We start from the raw sequence: 14,117 nt of genomic DNA, 5'->3' as shown, positions 1-14,117 counted from the left end.
AGATTGAACAAGAGAGCAGGGTGGAAGCCAGCCTCAGGTCAAGGTCCAACTTGAAGAAATAGAAATGAAGGAAAAAGTTGCTCATGTTAAAGCTGATGAAACCTTTGTTGCTTTGGTTCCAACAAAAATCCAATGAGCCAAGGTTATAAGTGGGAATAAGGAAACCATGCCTGGCGTCTTCTCTCTGATATGCAGTCTTCCTTGTGGGACCGCCGGCTGGGATTCACCCTGTTAACTCAGTGATGAGCATCTGGTTTCATTCTGTTTTGTCTCTTTATTTGAATATGGCTTACTTAACACTGAGCTGCCTTCTCAAGTATCTAACAGTGTGTGCTGCTTCTCGGGACTGTAGGAGCCTGGGAGTCTGCAAATGGGGTAGCTCTTCAGCTTGGCCAGTCCAGAACTTGTTTTTTTTTTATTATGGTAAGGAAAGTGACAGGACCCAAGAAACAGCCATGGCCCTCATTCAGGAGCACATTCCCAAAGTCTCTTCCAGAAATCCCCCTCACGGTGAGGTTCTGCACGCTCTCTGTGCCTCTGGGCCCAAACACAAGTCTGCTTCTTCCAAGATGCAGGCAGCTGGAGAGATGCCCACACCGGGTCCCAGCAGGACAGCTGGGGCAGGAGGAAAGTTGTCCTTTCTCTTTGATTCCTTCCTGTATGGCACAAGTTGTGGATCCATGCTCCTCTGAATTCTACTATGGGAACACAAGAAGAAAGCATGACTTCTAATTCCAGAGGACATGTTCTGGGGAGTGAGTGTGTTTTTCTCATTCATCACCAACATGCAGTCTGTCTTTTGGAAGGGGAGCCGAAGCCTTAACATGAACATGTTCCTTAAGGAAAATTGGCAGCTGCTGATGTTCATCAGTTGCATTAACTTCCCTTCGGAGGGAAACTATCTTCACAGGCTAAATAACATTACAGTTCCACTGGGAGGCATTTCCCCAAGGTCTATAACACTAGAACAACTAATTTTTATTTGAGAGACAGAAAGGAGGCGGGGGTAGGGAGAAAGAGAGAGAAAGACTCCAATCCACTGGTTCACTCTCACGTGGGTGGCAGGGGTCCAACTACTTGAGCCATCAGGAAGTTGGAATTGGGAGTGGAGCGAGGTATCAAAGTACTGTTACATAAAATACAAATGTTTATATCACACTGGGTTAAGTGCCCACTCCAGGACAGCTGTGGGCTTTATTTTTTCACTCCGTTTTTAAAATCAATTTTCTCTTGCCTTAAAACAGGAGACCAATATATCTTGAATGAACTTCAAAGGACATCCTTGGATACTTTCACCTTGCTCTTAGCACTAAAACTAAGGCTTGTATTAATAGACAATCCCTGACAAACGTTAAATCTCCTAAACAGCATTCTTGGTTACATTTTGCAAATTTTCCCAGAACGAAAGTAGCTGAAAATAATGAAAAGTCACTATGCCAAATTTCCAAAGAGCCAAAAAGACACACATTCTGATGTTGCCGTGTTATTTACACTGTAACAGAGGGCACGGGAGGTGTCTGTCTGTAGCTATCCTGCCAGTCATCTTTCCTCTTTCAGATTCTTCACCCTTGTTTACCAGGATACTACTTCACATCAGCGTCTATGCAGGGGCAGGTGTCTGACCTAGTGGTTAAGACGCTGCTTGGAAGACCCACACCCCATAGTGGAGTGTCTGCTCCAGCTTCCTACTAATGCATCCTGGGGGCAGCAGATGATGGCCCAAGTACTTGGGTCCCTGCCATCCACACGGGAGACCCAGATGGAGTTACAGTCCTGGCTTCAGCCTAGCCCAGCCACGGCTGTTGTGGGCATTTGGGGAGTGAACCAGCTTAGAGAAGATATTCTCTCTCTCACTCTCTCTCTCTCCCCCTCTTCCCTCCTTCCCTCCCTCCCTCCTTCTCCCTCTCTCCCTCTCTCTCTCTCTCAGCCTTTCTGCCTCTCAAATAAATATAAAGAAGTAAGTAAAAACTTTTCTTCACAAAGTCTGTACATATTGGCAGCAAAATACATTGAAATCTAGCTATGCTGGTACATCTTCTCTATTTGCTTTGTACGAAGAACTAAGAAGGGTGAGGTATTTTTCTGGTATGAGATTATAGAGATTATAGTTGTGTTTGTGTCCCAAGGGAAAGCAATTGGGATGAGTTTCTCCTTTTTTTTTTTTTTTCCTTTTGGCAGCCAGAGTTAGACAGTGAGAGAGAGAGACAAGAGAGAAAGGTCCTCCTTGCGTTGATTCACCCCCCAAATGGCCTCCACGGCCAGCGCGCTGCACCCATCCAAAGCCAGGAGCCAGGTGCTTCTCCCGGTCTCCCATGTGGGTGTAGGGCCCAAGCACTTGAGCCATCCTCCACTGCCTTCCCGGGCCACAGCAGAGAGCTGGACTGGAAGAGGAGCAGCCAGGACAGAAACCAGTGCCCCAACCGGGACTAGAGCCCAGGGTGCCGGCGCCGCAGGCAGAGGATTGGCCTAGTGAGCTGCGGCGCCAGCCAAGGGATGAGTTTCTCTTTAGCGACCTCTGAATGGCTGCTCTGGGGAAGAAAGGACTGGGCAACAGCCTAGCCCACTGGTGTTCCAGGACTTTGAAGCCCTGTGACAAGGTCCTCTTTTGTTCATGGGCAGCCCAGCTGGCTGCTGGGGTTCATAGATAATCTGAAGATGAGACGTGAAGAAGGAAAGGAAGGCACAGATGGGACGAGCACTGTCAGTACAAGGTTAACTCTTCCCTAATTCTGAATCTTGCCAGTGGTGTGTTGCCAGGATCCACATGCATATCGTAACAAAGAATAATCCATTGGTAGTTTCAAAAACTCCCAAAGAGCCCCTGCTGGAAATAGACATAAAATGGGAGGGATGGAAAGGTGAAATGCTTATTAGGTTGAAGATAGGGATGTCTTTCTGGGATTTGTTCATCATGTGTAGGGTGAGAAAATACACAAGTCAAACCTATGTATGTTCCTGGTCATCCAAAGTCTTCAATGTCTCATAATCCCCCATGTTAAAGGATTTGTGGGGAAGAGGAAATGAACACGTTTTGAGAAAGATCAGAAAAAGACACGATACAGAGATTACAGGTGCAATTAAGCAGGCATGACATTCAAACAAACATTAAACCTCTTGTGAGTTTTTCTGAACTTTTCTATGTCCCTGCATTTTGGTATGCAACATCGCTTCAAGAAACAGATCTGGGGGCAGTTAGAGTGGCAGAGTGAGTTAAGCCACCACTTGTGACACCCACATCCTGTATCAGAGTGTAGGCTGGAGTTCCTGCTACTTTGTTTCCAGTCCAGCTCCCTGGGAATGCTTATGGGAAGCAATGGAGGGTGACATAAGTGCTTGGTCTCCTGCCACCCACATGGGAGACCCGGATGGAGATCCAGGCTCCTGGCTCCCCCTGGCCCAATTATTTGAGGAGTGAATAAGCAAGTGGAAGAATCTCTCTCTCTCTCTCTCTCTCTCTCTCTCTCTCTTCCACCTTCCCTCCCTCCCCACAACACACACACTTTCAATAAAATATTATTAAAAGAGAAAGAAACAGATCTGTTGTTTTCCCAACAGCAAAACCAGATTCCGATGGATCCAGGAGAGCAGCTCCCAGAAGAACGTGCCTGCCTTTGGCCTGGATGGGGTGTACATCTCTGAGCCGTGCCCCAGTTACTGCAGTGGCCACGGGGACTGCATTTCGGGCGTGTGTTTCTGTGACCTGGGCTACACAGGTGAAGCTGAATGCATGCATCTGATGGCTTGTTTGTGAAATGCTCATCTTTAGCGACTCAGTCTCCTGTTACCTTCCAAAGGAAGAGATTTTGAGTTTATTCTTCATTAAGTATAAAAATTATAGAAAACTGACACCCTGGCCCAATCGATACTAAAATATTTTGTAGTCTTCCAACTGCCTGAGGAAGAAAACATGATAACACAGATTTCACTCCCTAAAGAGGATTTACTTATTGACAATCATTAATAACAATAATAGTTGACATTGCTTGAGGCTCAACTTCATGCCAGGCATTCAAGTAGCTGCTTTTTAATTCCATCTCATTTAATTCTAACAATAGCTTCATACCGTAGTACCATCAGCCCTATTCACATTTTTTTTTTAATTTTTTGGACAGGCAGAGTGGACAGTGAGAGAGAAATACAGAGAGAAAGGTCTTCCTTTGCCGTTGGTTCATCCTCCAATGACCGCCGCAGCCATCCGAAGGCAGGAGCCAGGTGCTTATCCTGGTCTCCCATGGGGTGCAGGGCCCAAACACTTGGGTCATCCTCCACTGCACTCCTGGGCCACAGCAGAGAGCTGGCCTGGAAGAGGGGCAACCGAGACAGAATCCGGCGCCCGACCGGGACTAGAACCCGGTGTGCCGGCACCACAGGCGGAGGATTAGCCTATTGAGCTGCAGCGCCAGCCCCCTATTCACATTTTTAAGACACTGAGACACAGAGAGGTTTAGTAACTCTCCCTAAATAGCACGGTTAGGAATTAGTGGCACTGGGCTTTGAACTCTGGTGGTTGTTGTCTAAAACCCAAGCCCAAGCAATTATTAGCCTTGGCTGCAGGTCTCCTTGACTTCTTTATGTTACTTTTTTTTTTTTTACAAGAAATGCAGCTTTTTATACATTTAAAGTAAAAATGCAATTTAAAAAATGATCAAGTCAAGGCTGCCCAAAGAGAGCTTTTCAAGAAAAGTGTTTTCTGCTGACAGTCAGCTTTAGATGCTGCTACGAGTGGAAATGAAAAGGGAGCCGAGATGAAGGAGTAACAAAATACTCTCAGCTTCAAACCCTCTTTTTTGCACACCTCCTGGAGGCGACTTCCAAAGGCTAAGTGCCCTGGCTCTCCTCTCAAGCGTGACTGAAAGCAAACATTTGTTGTCACAGGCCTTCCGTGCAGAGTGCTCTCCCTCCAACTCTCAAGGGTGTTTTTGTTTTTTAGGGTTTTTTTTTTTCTCAATCTGAGACTAACTCCCCTTACTGATCTTTTGTCAGAAGGAAACAGACACATGCAAAATGTCTCTCTCTCTCTCTCTCTCTCAGTTCCTCTGAGGAGCACTTACTGTGGAAATGCGCGGGTGGATGATGACCATGACAGTGGTCGTGGGGGGAGAGTTGGGAAGTTCAAGTTTCCGTGCGGCTGCTTCCCCCTTGTGCCTGTGCAAGGTCATCCTCTGCCCGCATGTGGACTGTGCCTTCTAGCCTTCCGTGATTCCAACACAGCCACCTCCCTCTGTGTCTTTTTTTTCTCCAAAGCCGCCCACGGGACCTGTGTGTCCAATGTCCCTAACTACAGTGAGATGTTCGACAGGTTCGAGGGGAAGCTCAGCCCACTGTGGTACAAGATAACTGGTGGCCAGGTGGGAACTGGCTGTGGAACACTGAATGACGGCAAGTCCCTCTACTTCAGTGGCCCTGGCAAGAGGGAAGCCAGGACTGTCCCTCTGGACACCAGGACTATCAGGTCAGTTGGCAGTTGGTGACAATCCTCCACTAATGTTTTATTGACTGCACCCAATGTCCTAACCTGAAACATTGCATTCCAGGAAGAATTCATAGAGTGATGTTTCCGTATAGGGATTCCGATAAGTAAATATTAAGCATGCATTTGTTTTTATAAGGAAATGGGTAATTTCTACCAAAAAATCATACCACAATTCATGACTCAGCACACACTCATCACCAAGACCCATGTGTCTGGTGTGGATTAGCTTGATGAAAAAAAAAAAAAAACCCTGTTGTCATGAAAACTATTTGATATTATTCTTAATGTGTACCATGTGACACAAAGGTTTTTCTCCAGTTTTAAATTCTGCATCCAGAAATGATGAATCCTCATTTACCTGTTTGCATTTGCTTATTGAAAACTGCCCCAGAAATTTAAGATCCCTACACTGACACCTACTGGTAACATAAAGAGCTGTTTGGATTTTGTAAGGTCAAATGAAATAGTAGCACACCTACTACTTTTTCAATTAAATTATCTGACCACTGGAAGAAAGGAAACGGGGCCGGGGGCGTTTGGAGGGATGTTTGGAATTTCTAGATCCTCTCTCACTCAACTCTGAGGTCTTGGGCCATTTTTCTTCCCTTCACTCCCTTTCCTTCCTCACGCATCTGTCACAGGCAGGCCTGCCAAGCAGGGCCCCTGTGTGGGTTGCCAGGACAGAGATGCCCTGTACATCACACTGAGTGTCAGTTGTGAGAACGCCAGTCAGCTGAGGCCAAATCGGTTCCAGCCAGGATACCTAAATACGGTATCCGATTTCTCAGCGTTGGATGTTTCCTCCCCCTGAGTTTCCAGGGATGGTTCGATCTGGATTTCAGGAGTTCCTATTGCAGTGGCAGAATAGAATGGGGTTAGGTTGCTTCCTTTTGCTTTAAGTCATTGTTACAGAATAAAGTGAGGGATGGCATTCATCAACCTTTTTTAAGCGGTTACAGAAGGAACTTACCATAATCATCCTAGCTTCTGCTTGTCCTGCACCCTTTGAATTTCAAAGCTGTGTTTGTGAGTTAACAAGAGGTTTCTTTTTTTTCCCTACTGTGTCAAAATACAAAGTGTTAATACTTTTCTGAACTCACCTGTTTGTAAGTAAACTAAAGTTATTTTTCCCCCATAGACTCGTTCAGTTTTACATACAAATTGGAAGCAAAACTTCAGGTATTACCTGCAGCAAACCGAGAGCTAGAAATGAAGGTAAGGTGCTATATTTCCATAGCAATTACAAATACTCTTGAAAAGTCATCCTTTTTCCTCCCAAAAGTGTGGTCAGGACTTTGGAAAATGCTGTGGTACCCTGGGTCATTCCCTCTCTTCTGTTCCCCTCTCTAGAATGGTTCTGCAGGCTGCCCAGATTCCTGAGGTTCCTCATCCAGAGCGTTAACCTTGAAAACTACAAGATGCCCTGGGTGTAGGCAGGATAGGAAGTCATTTGCTTTAGGAACTTCATTTTTTGTAACTTTCCACAGGGAAGAAAACAGAAAGCGTTAACAGCAACGTTTCCACTTATCCTGCAGACTAGAAACTTCTGGGCATAAGCCATGAGTAAATGCAAATCAAGCTCTGCTCCTGTGCCTAAACATGCCAGGGGTACCAGAATCCTCATCCTCACGCAGGAGGAGCTGTTCTTGGTGATAATAAGCATTGCCTTTTGCCGGGCACCTATTAGAGGACAAACACTGTCCCAGGTGTTTCTCTGGTGCTGATAGCCCTTTGCTGTGGATACTATTACTAAGTCCTTTTTTGTAGACATAGAAACAGAGAAGACAAGTGACTTGCACACAGTCATGCGTAAGTGTATGGATGAGCAGGGATTCAGACCACTCGTGCTGGTTTCAGAATTGATGCCTTCAACATCGTCCTGTATTGCCTCTCTCCCTACCCTAAACTGCTCTCTCTAGGTCAAACCCACCTCTTTCAAATGATTCAGTTCCAAAAGAAATGCAAAAGGCTGGCTCCCAGGAGCCCCTGAGATATGATGAGGTTCCTTGAGGGGCCCTCAGAGTGAATTGACTCCCAGCACAAAATCCGTGGGCTTCTCAGGTGGGCCCTCCTTCAAACCACAGTCCCAGGAATGTGATGTGAAGAGTTCTGTGGCTCCTTCATTTGATGTTATCTCAGGCAAAGCTGTGTGGAACACATTGGCTTAAACAGTGCTTATTAATGAGTAGAGCTACCAACAGCCCTGTTCATCAACTCTGAATTTTCTTGACTATATCATCACTAACTGAAGGCTTTCATAACTCTCTCTGAGTATCTCAATACTCTCCGTCTAGTAATTGTCCACATCATCTATTTACTGAAGTAGCAGTCCAGCAACATTTACAAACCATTTTTGCATTTTGTAATCTTTTTTAAAAATATGTTTTGTTTATTTATTTGCAAAGCAGAGTTACAGAGAGACGGAGGGAGAGGGAGAGGGAGAGAGAGAGAGAAAGGTCTTCTATCCGCTGGTTCACTCCCCAGATGGCCACAATGGCTGGAACTGCTCCAATCCAAGGCCAGGAGCCAGGAACTTCTTCCAGGTCTCCCTCAGGGGTGCAGGGGCCCAAGGACTTGAGCCATCTTCTACTGCTTTCCCAGGCCATAGCAGAGAGCTGGATCAGGAGTGGAGCTGCCAGGACTCGAACCAGCTCCCACATGGGATTTTGGCACTGCAGGCGGTGGCTTTACCCACTGTGCCACAGCACTGGCCCCACAATCTGTAATCTGGATAAGCATCTGTTAAGTACCTGTTCCCTCTCCTAAGCCAGTCACTGTCCTAGGTGCTGCCAAGACAATGTCACCAAAAGACAGGTGCATTAGTCACAATGAGCCAGGACGTGCAGCAATAACAAATGACCCTCTGATTGTCAGCGGGTTGAAGCAAAGATGATTTCAACCTTGTGTTACGTCTTCTTCATGGGTCGTCTGAGGTCCTCATTCCAGCACCCAGGGTAAGGCAGCGGCTGCAGATAGACTGGATGTTGTCAGCCTTGGGGCAGAGCGAAAGAGAAAGCATAGTAGGGAAGGATGTACCCTTAAGGGAACTTACATTCTAATGAGCCATGTCAGGTAATAAACAACCAAGAACAGAAGTGAGCAAGAGAATGGCCCACTGTAGACGCTAGATGAAAACTAGCATGCCGGGGAGTAGACGTGTGCAGGGGAAGGTGCTGACTTGGATGCCGTGATGCTCAGGGGGAGGGCTCACGGAGCAAGCGACAGTAAATCCATTGAAATCTAAAGGAAGCTTGTGGGCATGACTCTTCCCAACACTGCAGACCCTTACCCCTCTTTGTGCGTAAGCTGAAAATATTGAAAGACCCCGAGCACAGCATAGCAGAAAGTGTATGCTTATCACAGACCTGAGCTCCCACTCACGGCTTCTCTTCTGATTCCAGGAGCTGCCGTCTGCCCTGCAGGGCAAACTCCCCCATGGCCACCCCCCACCCCCCAACCCCAGATCCTTTTAGAAACAAGCAACTTTTCCTGAACTCATCCTGAGCCACTTTCTTCAACTCCGTGCTGGCTGTGTAATTCACGTCCCACAGGCATTGCTCAGCCTTTTATTGAAAACTGACTGTTAAAATGTAAATCTGCCCAAATCCTCAAACAAATCTCTTCCAGGGGTGAAAGTGAGGATTCTTCACTGACGCAAGCTGGAGCATCAATTTACACTTTTGGAATTGAAATTAGGCTATTTTCAATAGGGCTGGGCAGAGCCCAGATGGAGTTGGAGTTGAGAAAGAGACATGTTTTACATGCCTGAAGCACTTGGTGGATGAGTGGCAATGGCTGGCTTGATTCAGACACGCAGTGTGTTAGCACAACTAATGAGGCTGAGCACTGGTATAAAACCTGGGTGCTGCTGTTTCCCTGTCTTGCATTCCTCCACTTCCTTATACATATCTGGAAGGTATTTCTTCCCCATCCTTTGGAACTGGGACCCCAGCTCTGAGACCTTGTTGCCACCTGCAGGCGTGTGTGACACTCCTGAAAAGGCTAACGAGAAGAAAGGCCACAGGCAGAAACCCTGTGGCGTGTGTGCTTCCTGAGTCATGCTTCTGTAAGTTCATGTACATCTCAAGCACTTGGGAGGCTTGGTAAAATGCAGCCTCTGATTTGGAAGAGCTGGAGTGGTAATGCTGCCTAACAGGTTAGCCCAAACCTGATTGGCTTATAACCACAAGCACAGTTTACTTGAGTTGGGAATTCTGGAACAGCTTAGATTGGATGTTTCTGGCTCAGGATCTCTCATGAGGTGGCATTTGTAACAAAGGCCCTGTGGGGTGCAGGTGTCAGAAGACATAACGAGGGTAAGATGGTCTCTCTCCAAGATCCCTCTCACATGGCTGTTGACAAATGCTTCAGCTCTGGCTGCCAACAAGAAGCTTCAGGTTCCCATTATGTGCCCCCTCTCACAGGCTATCTGAATGTCCTTGCTACATGTAGTCTGGCTTGCCTCACAGCCAGAGAGCCAAGAGAGAGCAGTGAAGAACCCACCTGGTATCAGCAGGAACACACAATCACTTTCACATTCTGATCACTAAAAGTCTATGCTGGGTTGGTGTTTGATGTAGCAGCCAAGTTAGCACTTGGGACATCCTCATCCCATATAGGAGTTCCTAATTGGAGTCCTTGCTCCTCCACTTCTAATCCAGCTTCCCACTAATGTGCACCCTGGGAAGCAGAAGGTGATGCCTCAAGTAGTTAAATCGTTGCCACCCATATGGGAGACCAGTCTCTTGGCTTGTGCTTGGCCCAGCCATGACTGTTGTGAGCTTTTGCAGAGTGAACCAGTGGATGGAAACTATCTCTTTCTTTCTCTCTCTCTGCCTTTCAAATAAAGTGGAAAATGAATAAACAATAATTTTTCAAGAATAAAAGTCCATCCTGGCCAGCGCTGTGGCTCACTAGGCTAATCCTCCACCTGCGGCGCCGGCACCCCGGGGTTCTAGTCCCGGTTGGGGCACTGGATTCTGTCCCGGTTGCTCCTCTTCCAGTCCAGCTCTCTGCTGTGGCCCAGGAAGGCAGTGGAGGACAGCCCAAGTCCTTGGGCCCTGCACCCACATGGGAGACCAGGAGGAAGCACCTGGCTCCTGGCTTCAGATCGGCGCAGCACACCGGCCGTGGTGGCCATTTGGGGGGGTGAACCAACGGAAGGAAGACCTTTCTCTCTGTCTCTCTCTCTCTCTCTCTCTCTCTCTCACTGTCTAACTCTGCATGTCAAAAAAAAAAAAAAAAGTCCATCCTCACTCAAAATGCAAATTAAGGCTCCACTATTTGGAGGACAGAGTAAGATTTTTGTGGACATATTTTTTTTTTTTTTTGACAGGCAGAGTGGACAGTGAGAGAGAGAGAGAGACAGAGAGAAAGGTCTTCCTTTTGCCGTTGGTTCACCCTCCAATGGCCGCCGCGGCTGGCGCGCTGTGGCCGGCGCACCGCGCTGATCCGATGGCAGGAGCCAGGTGCCTATCCTGGTCTCCCATGGGGTGCAGGGCCCAAGGACTTGGGCCATCCTCCACTGCACTCCCTGGCCGCAGCAGAGAGCTGGCCTGGAAGAGGGGCAACCGGGACAGGATCGGTGCCCCGACCGGGACTAGAACCTGGTGTGCCGGCGCCGCAAGATGGAGGATTAACCTAGTGAGCCGCGGCGCCGGCCTGTGGACATATTTTGAAAATAATCAGTGATCACCCAAGGTTCTTGACATAAGCTGCCTAAGCTAAGGAAGCCTTTTGTATCCACTGGCTCAACCAGGCAATAGGCAAAGTGGCAGTTCTCTCCTCCCTTCAGAGAAAAGTATATCCTCCTTCAGTGCCCACTTCTTGCTACTGGGGTCTCACCCATGGGGGTCTTTTTTTGTAGGACCTTTTTTTTTCCAGAGTATCTTGGCTTTCCATGCCTGAAATGCTCCTCCTAGGCTTTCCAGCCAGACTTGAATGCCTTTAGGGCTGATTCTGAGGTGGGAGTACTACTTAAAGCTGTTGTCATTCTATGAGTCTGCTGTATGGACTGCTTCCCATGTTGGAGCCTTCACTCTTTTTTAATTCTGTCTATTATTGTTTCCAAATGCTTAATTCTATTTATATGATCACTTTAACACTTGATCCTATCAGTATGGTCACTTTACCACTTACTCCTATCCATTTGATCTTTTTTATAGAAAACTTTTATTTAGTACATATAAATTTCAAAAGTACAACTTCTGGATTATAGGGTTCCCCCTCCCCAGCTCCTGGCTTCGGATTGGTGTAGCTCCAGCCATAGCGGCCATTTGGGGAGTGAACCAATGGAAGGAAGATCTTTCTCTCTGTCTTTCTCTCTCACTGTCTAACTCTATCTGTCAAAAAAAAAAAAAAGAGAGCCTTGGGTGATCACTGATGTCATACATAAGAGTGTTATTTGCTAAATAAACAAGAGTCACTGTGCACTAACTTCCCATGCAGGACCTCTGTCCACAAAGAGTTGTATCATGCAACTTAATAGTAAAACTTGTTCTCCAGAATCACTTCCACTTACTGTATTAAATGGAGAATAATGCTATGTCTCATAAGTTAAAGTTATGTCTCAGGGCTCACAAGACAGGTACCATCCTTGGGTTCTTCTTTAAAACAATTAAGTTTCTAAAAGGAAAGAAGGAAGAGGAAGGAAGGCAAAAGAGGCAGGGGAAAAAATGCGAAATCACCTTTGAGAAGCAGTAACATAGAACAGCCCCTGTCTAGACTGTTAAGAAACAGTTCTCTTAGTTTTTTATTCCATTCTTTTCTTTTTTTCTTTCTTTTTTCTTTTTCTTTCTCAGACTAAACAGAAGAGGGAGGAGGGGGGAGAGAGTGAATGGGAGGGCAAGTGTGGTGGGAAGAATTACTGTGTTCCTAATGTTGTATTTATGAGATACATACAAATAAAAAATAATAATAAAATAATCAAAGTTAAGGCCTGTTGTGAGGTGCTGCAGGTGTTAGTCTTGGACCATAACTTGAACAGAAGACACTAGAAGGACCAGTCAGTAAGATTTTATTTACATGGTGTTTCATTTCTGATAGTATCATCTACCTTCTGAATGGGGCACCCCCACTTAAATGTATTCCCTTCCTCAACCTTCCTCTCTTTCATTTCAATTAGTAAATGTTAACCCTATGATCACAAATGAGTAACCAGAAGAAAAACTAAATGTTGATGTGTTGGCGGTCTGAGCCATCCAGTGTCACCGTAAACATCAACAGGACACATTCGGAGCAAGTGTTGAGAGTCAGAGGCCGGAGCTTTTGCCGCGTGCTCCTCACTTGGCCAGGATAGACACTAGAAACAACATCCTGGCTTTAGTTTCCTTCATGGACTCCCAGGTAGCTTTCTCCCTTCTCCAACACCCCAACACGTAGGTCTTGCCTCAGTCAGCTACAGCCCTCGCTCCCCATCCACCCACCTGGACTCAGCAGGCCGTCTCCCCTTAGTGTTGCTGTCCTTTGAGACACTTTGATCCACCCCTTTAGTTTAATCAGCTCCTTTACTTTGAATGTGGTTGGTTTAATTCTCTTGAGATTTCTAATTTTAGCATATTTGTGATTATTGTTCCTGGCATCGTCTCTTGTCAGATGTGGTGAAAATTATTCCAAACACTGCTAATTAGCGTTGAGAAGTTCTAGTCAGTCAATAATAGAGAAATGAAAAAAAAAAAAAGTTCATGCCATAAATGATTTCTAAATTTCAGGAGTTAGAATATAATAAAATAAACATAACAGATATAAATGTTGAAGAATAATTTCTGTAAATACTTACAAAGTGATTCTATATCCCCATCATAATTATTATGAGTGTGCAGTGCCAGTCTTTGGAACAGTTTTGGAATAGCAATTAAATAGATGCCTCTATCCCTCTGCCATTGCCACCAAAATAGACACAGACCACCACACAGAAATTCTTCCCAAACCCTGCACAGTCTTGTATCTAAGGCTGACACTGATTGGCAACTAAATATATATTAGGTATGTTCAAAAAGCTCATGGGAATGCAGACCGTGAAAAAACTTTACATGTATTTATATATTTTTTAATGTACTTGGGGGAGGGTGAAAGCACATCCACTAATTCAACTCTCTGGATACCCACTCTGTGCCCTCTGGTTGGGGCTGAAGCCAGGAGCCAGGAGCTCAATCCAGGTCTCCCACATGAGTGGCAGGAACTCAGTTCCTTGAGTCACCACCAGTGCCTCCCAGGGTCTGCACTGCAAGAAGCTGGAGTCAGGAGTCAGAACTGGATGGAATACGGGTGATTCCAATGTGATATGTGGGCATCTCAACCAGCACCTTAGCTAGCCCAAACTTATCTTTTAATTCTGTTTTTTTCCATCAAGATTTTTAAGGGCCTTGTAGATTACAAATAGTTACAGCTCTACACACACACACACACACACGTCACACATATGTATGTGTGTATGTATACATATTGATTCCCACAATTTCATCCTTAGCAATTTGTTCCTTGGCATTCAACATCATCTTTGCTTGTGTCCTCTTCTAGAGTGAGAATGTTTCTGGGAGAAGTAGAAGGGTAGCCCAGGAGGTCCCTAGCTCAGATCACCCAGAGACAGGAGAAGGGACATGGGTGGATGGAGTTGGGAAGGTGACACGGAGAAAGGGAAGTAGAC

General features: G+C 46.1%; 1 protein-coding gene across 1 annotated transcript in view; it reads left to right on the top strand.

The window, feature by feature from the left end:
* The window catches only part of RELN (reelin), a 581,586-nt gene that overhangs the window by 466,584 nt on the left and 100,885 nt on the right, over nucleotides 1–14,117 (top strand). Inside the window, exons 29-31 of the mRNA XM_062213575.1 lie at nucleotides 3,556–3,713; nucleotides 5,245–5,452; nucleotides 6,612–6,688. Coding sequence (XP_062069559.1) covers nucleotides 3,556–3,713; nucleotides 5,245–5,452; nucleotides 6,612–6,688 — 443 coding nt within the window. The remainder of the gene's footprint in view (nucleotides 1–3,555; nucleotides 3,714–5,244; nucleotides 5,453–6,611; nucleotides 6,689–14,117) is intronic.

Source organism: Lepus europaeus, chromosome 1, assembly GCF_033115175.1.
Source record: "Lepus europaeus isolate LE1 chromosome 1, mLepTim1.pri, whole genome shotgun sequence".
NCBI classification, from domain to species: Eukaryota; Metazoa; Chordata; class Mammalia; order Lagomorpha; family Leporidae; genus Lepus; species Lepus europaeus.
Note: the sequence above shows the minus strand (reverse complement) of the source record. Positions and strands in the feature narration are given on the sequence as shown.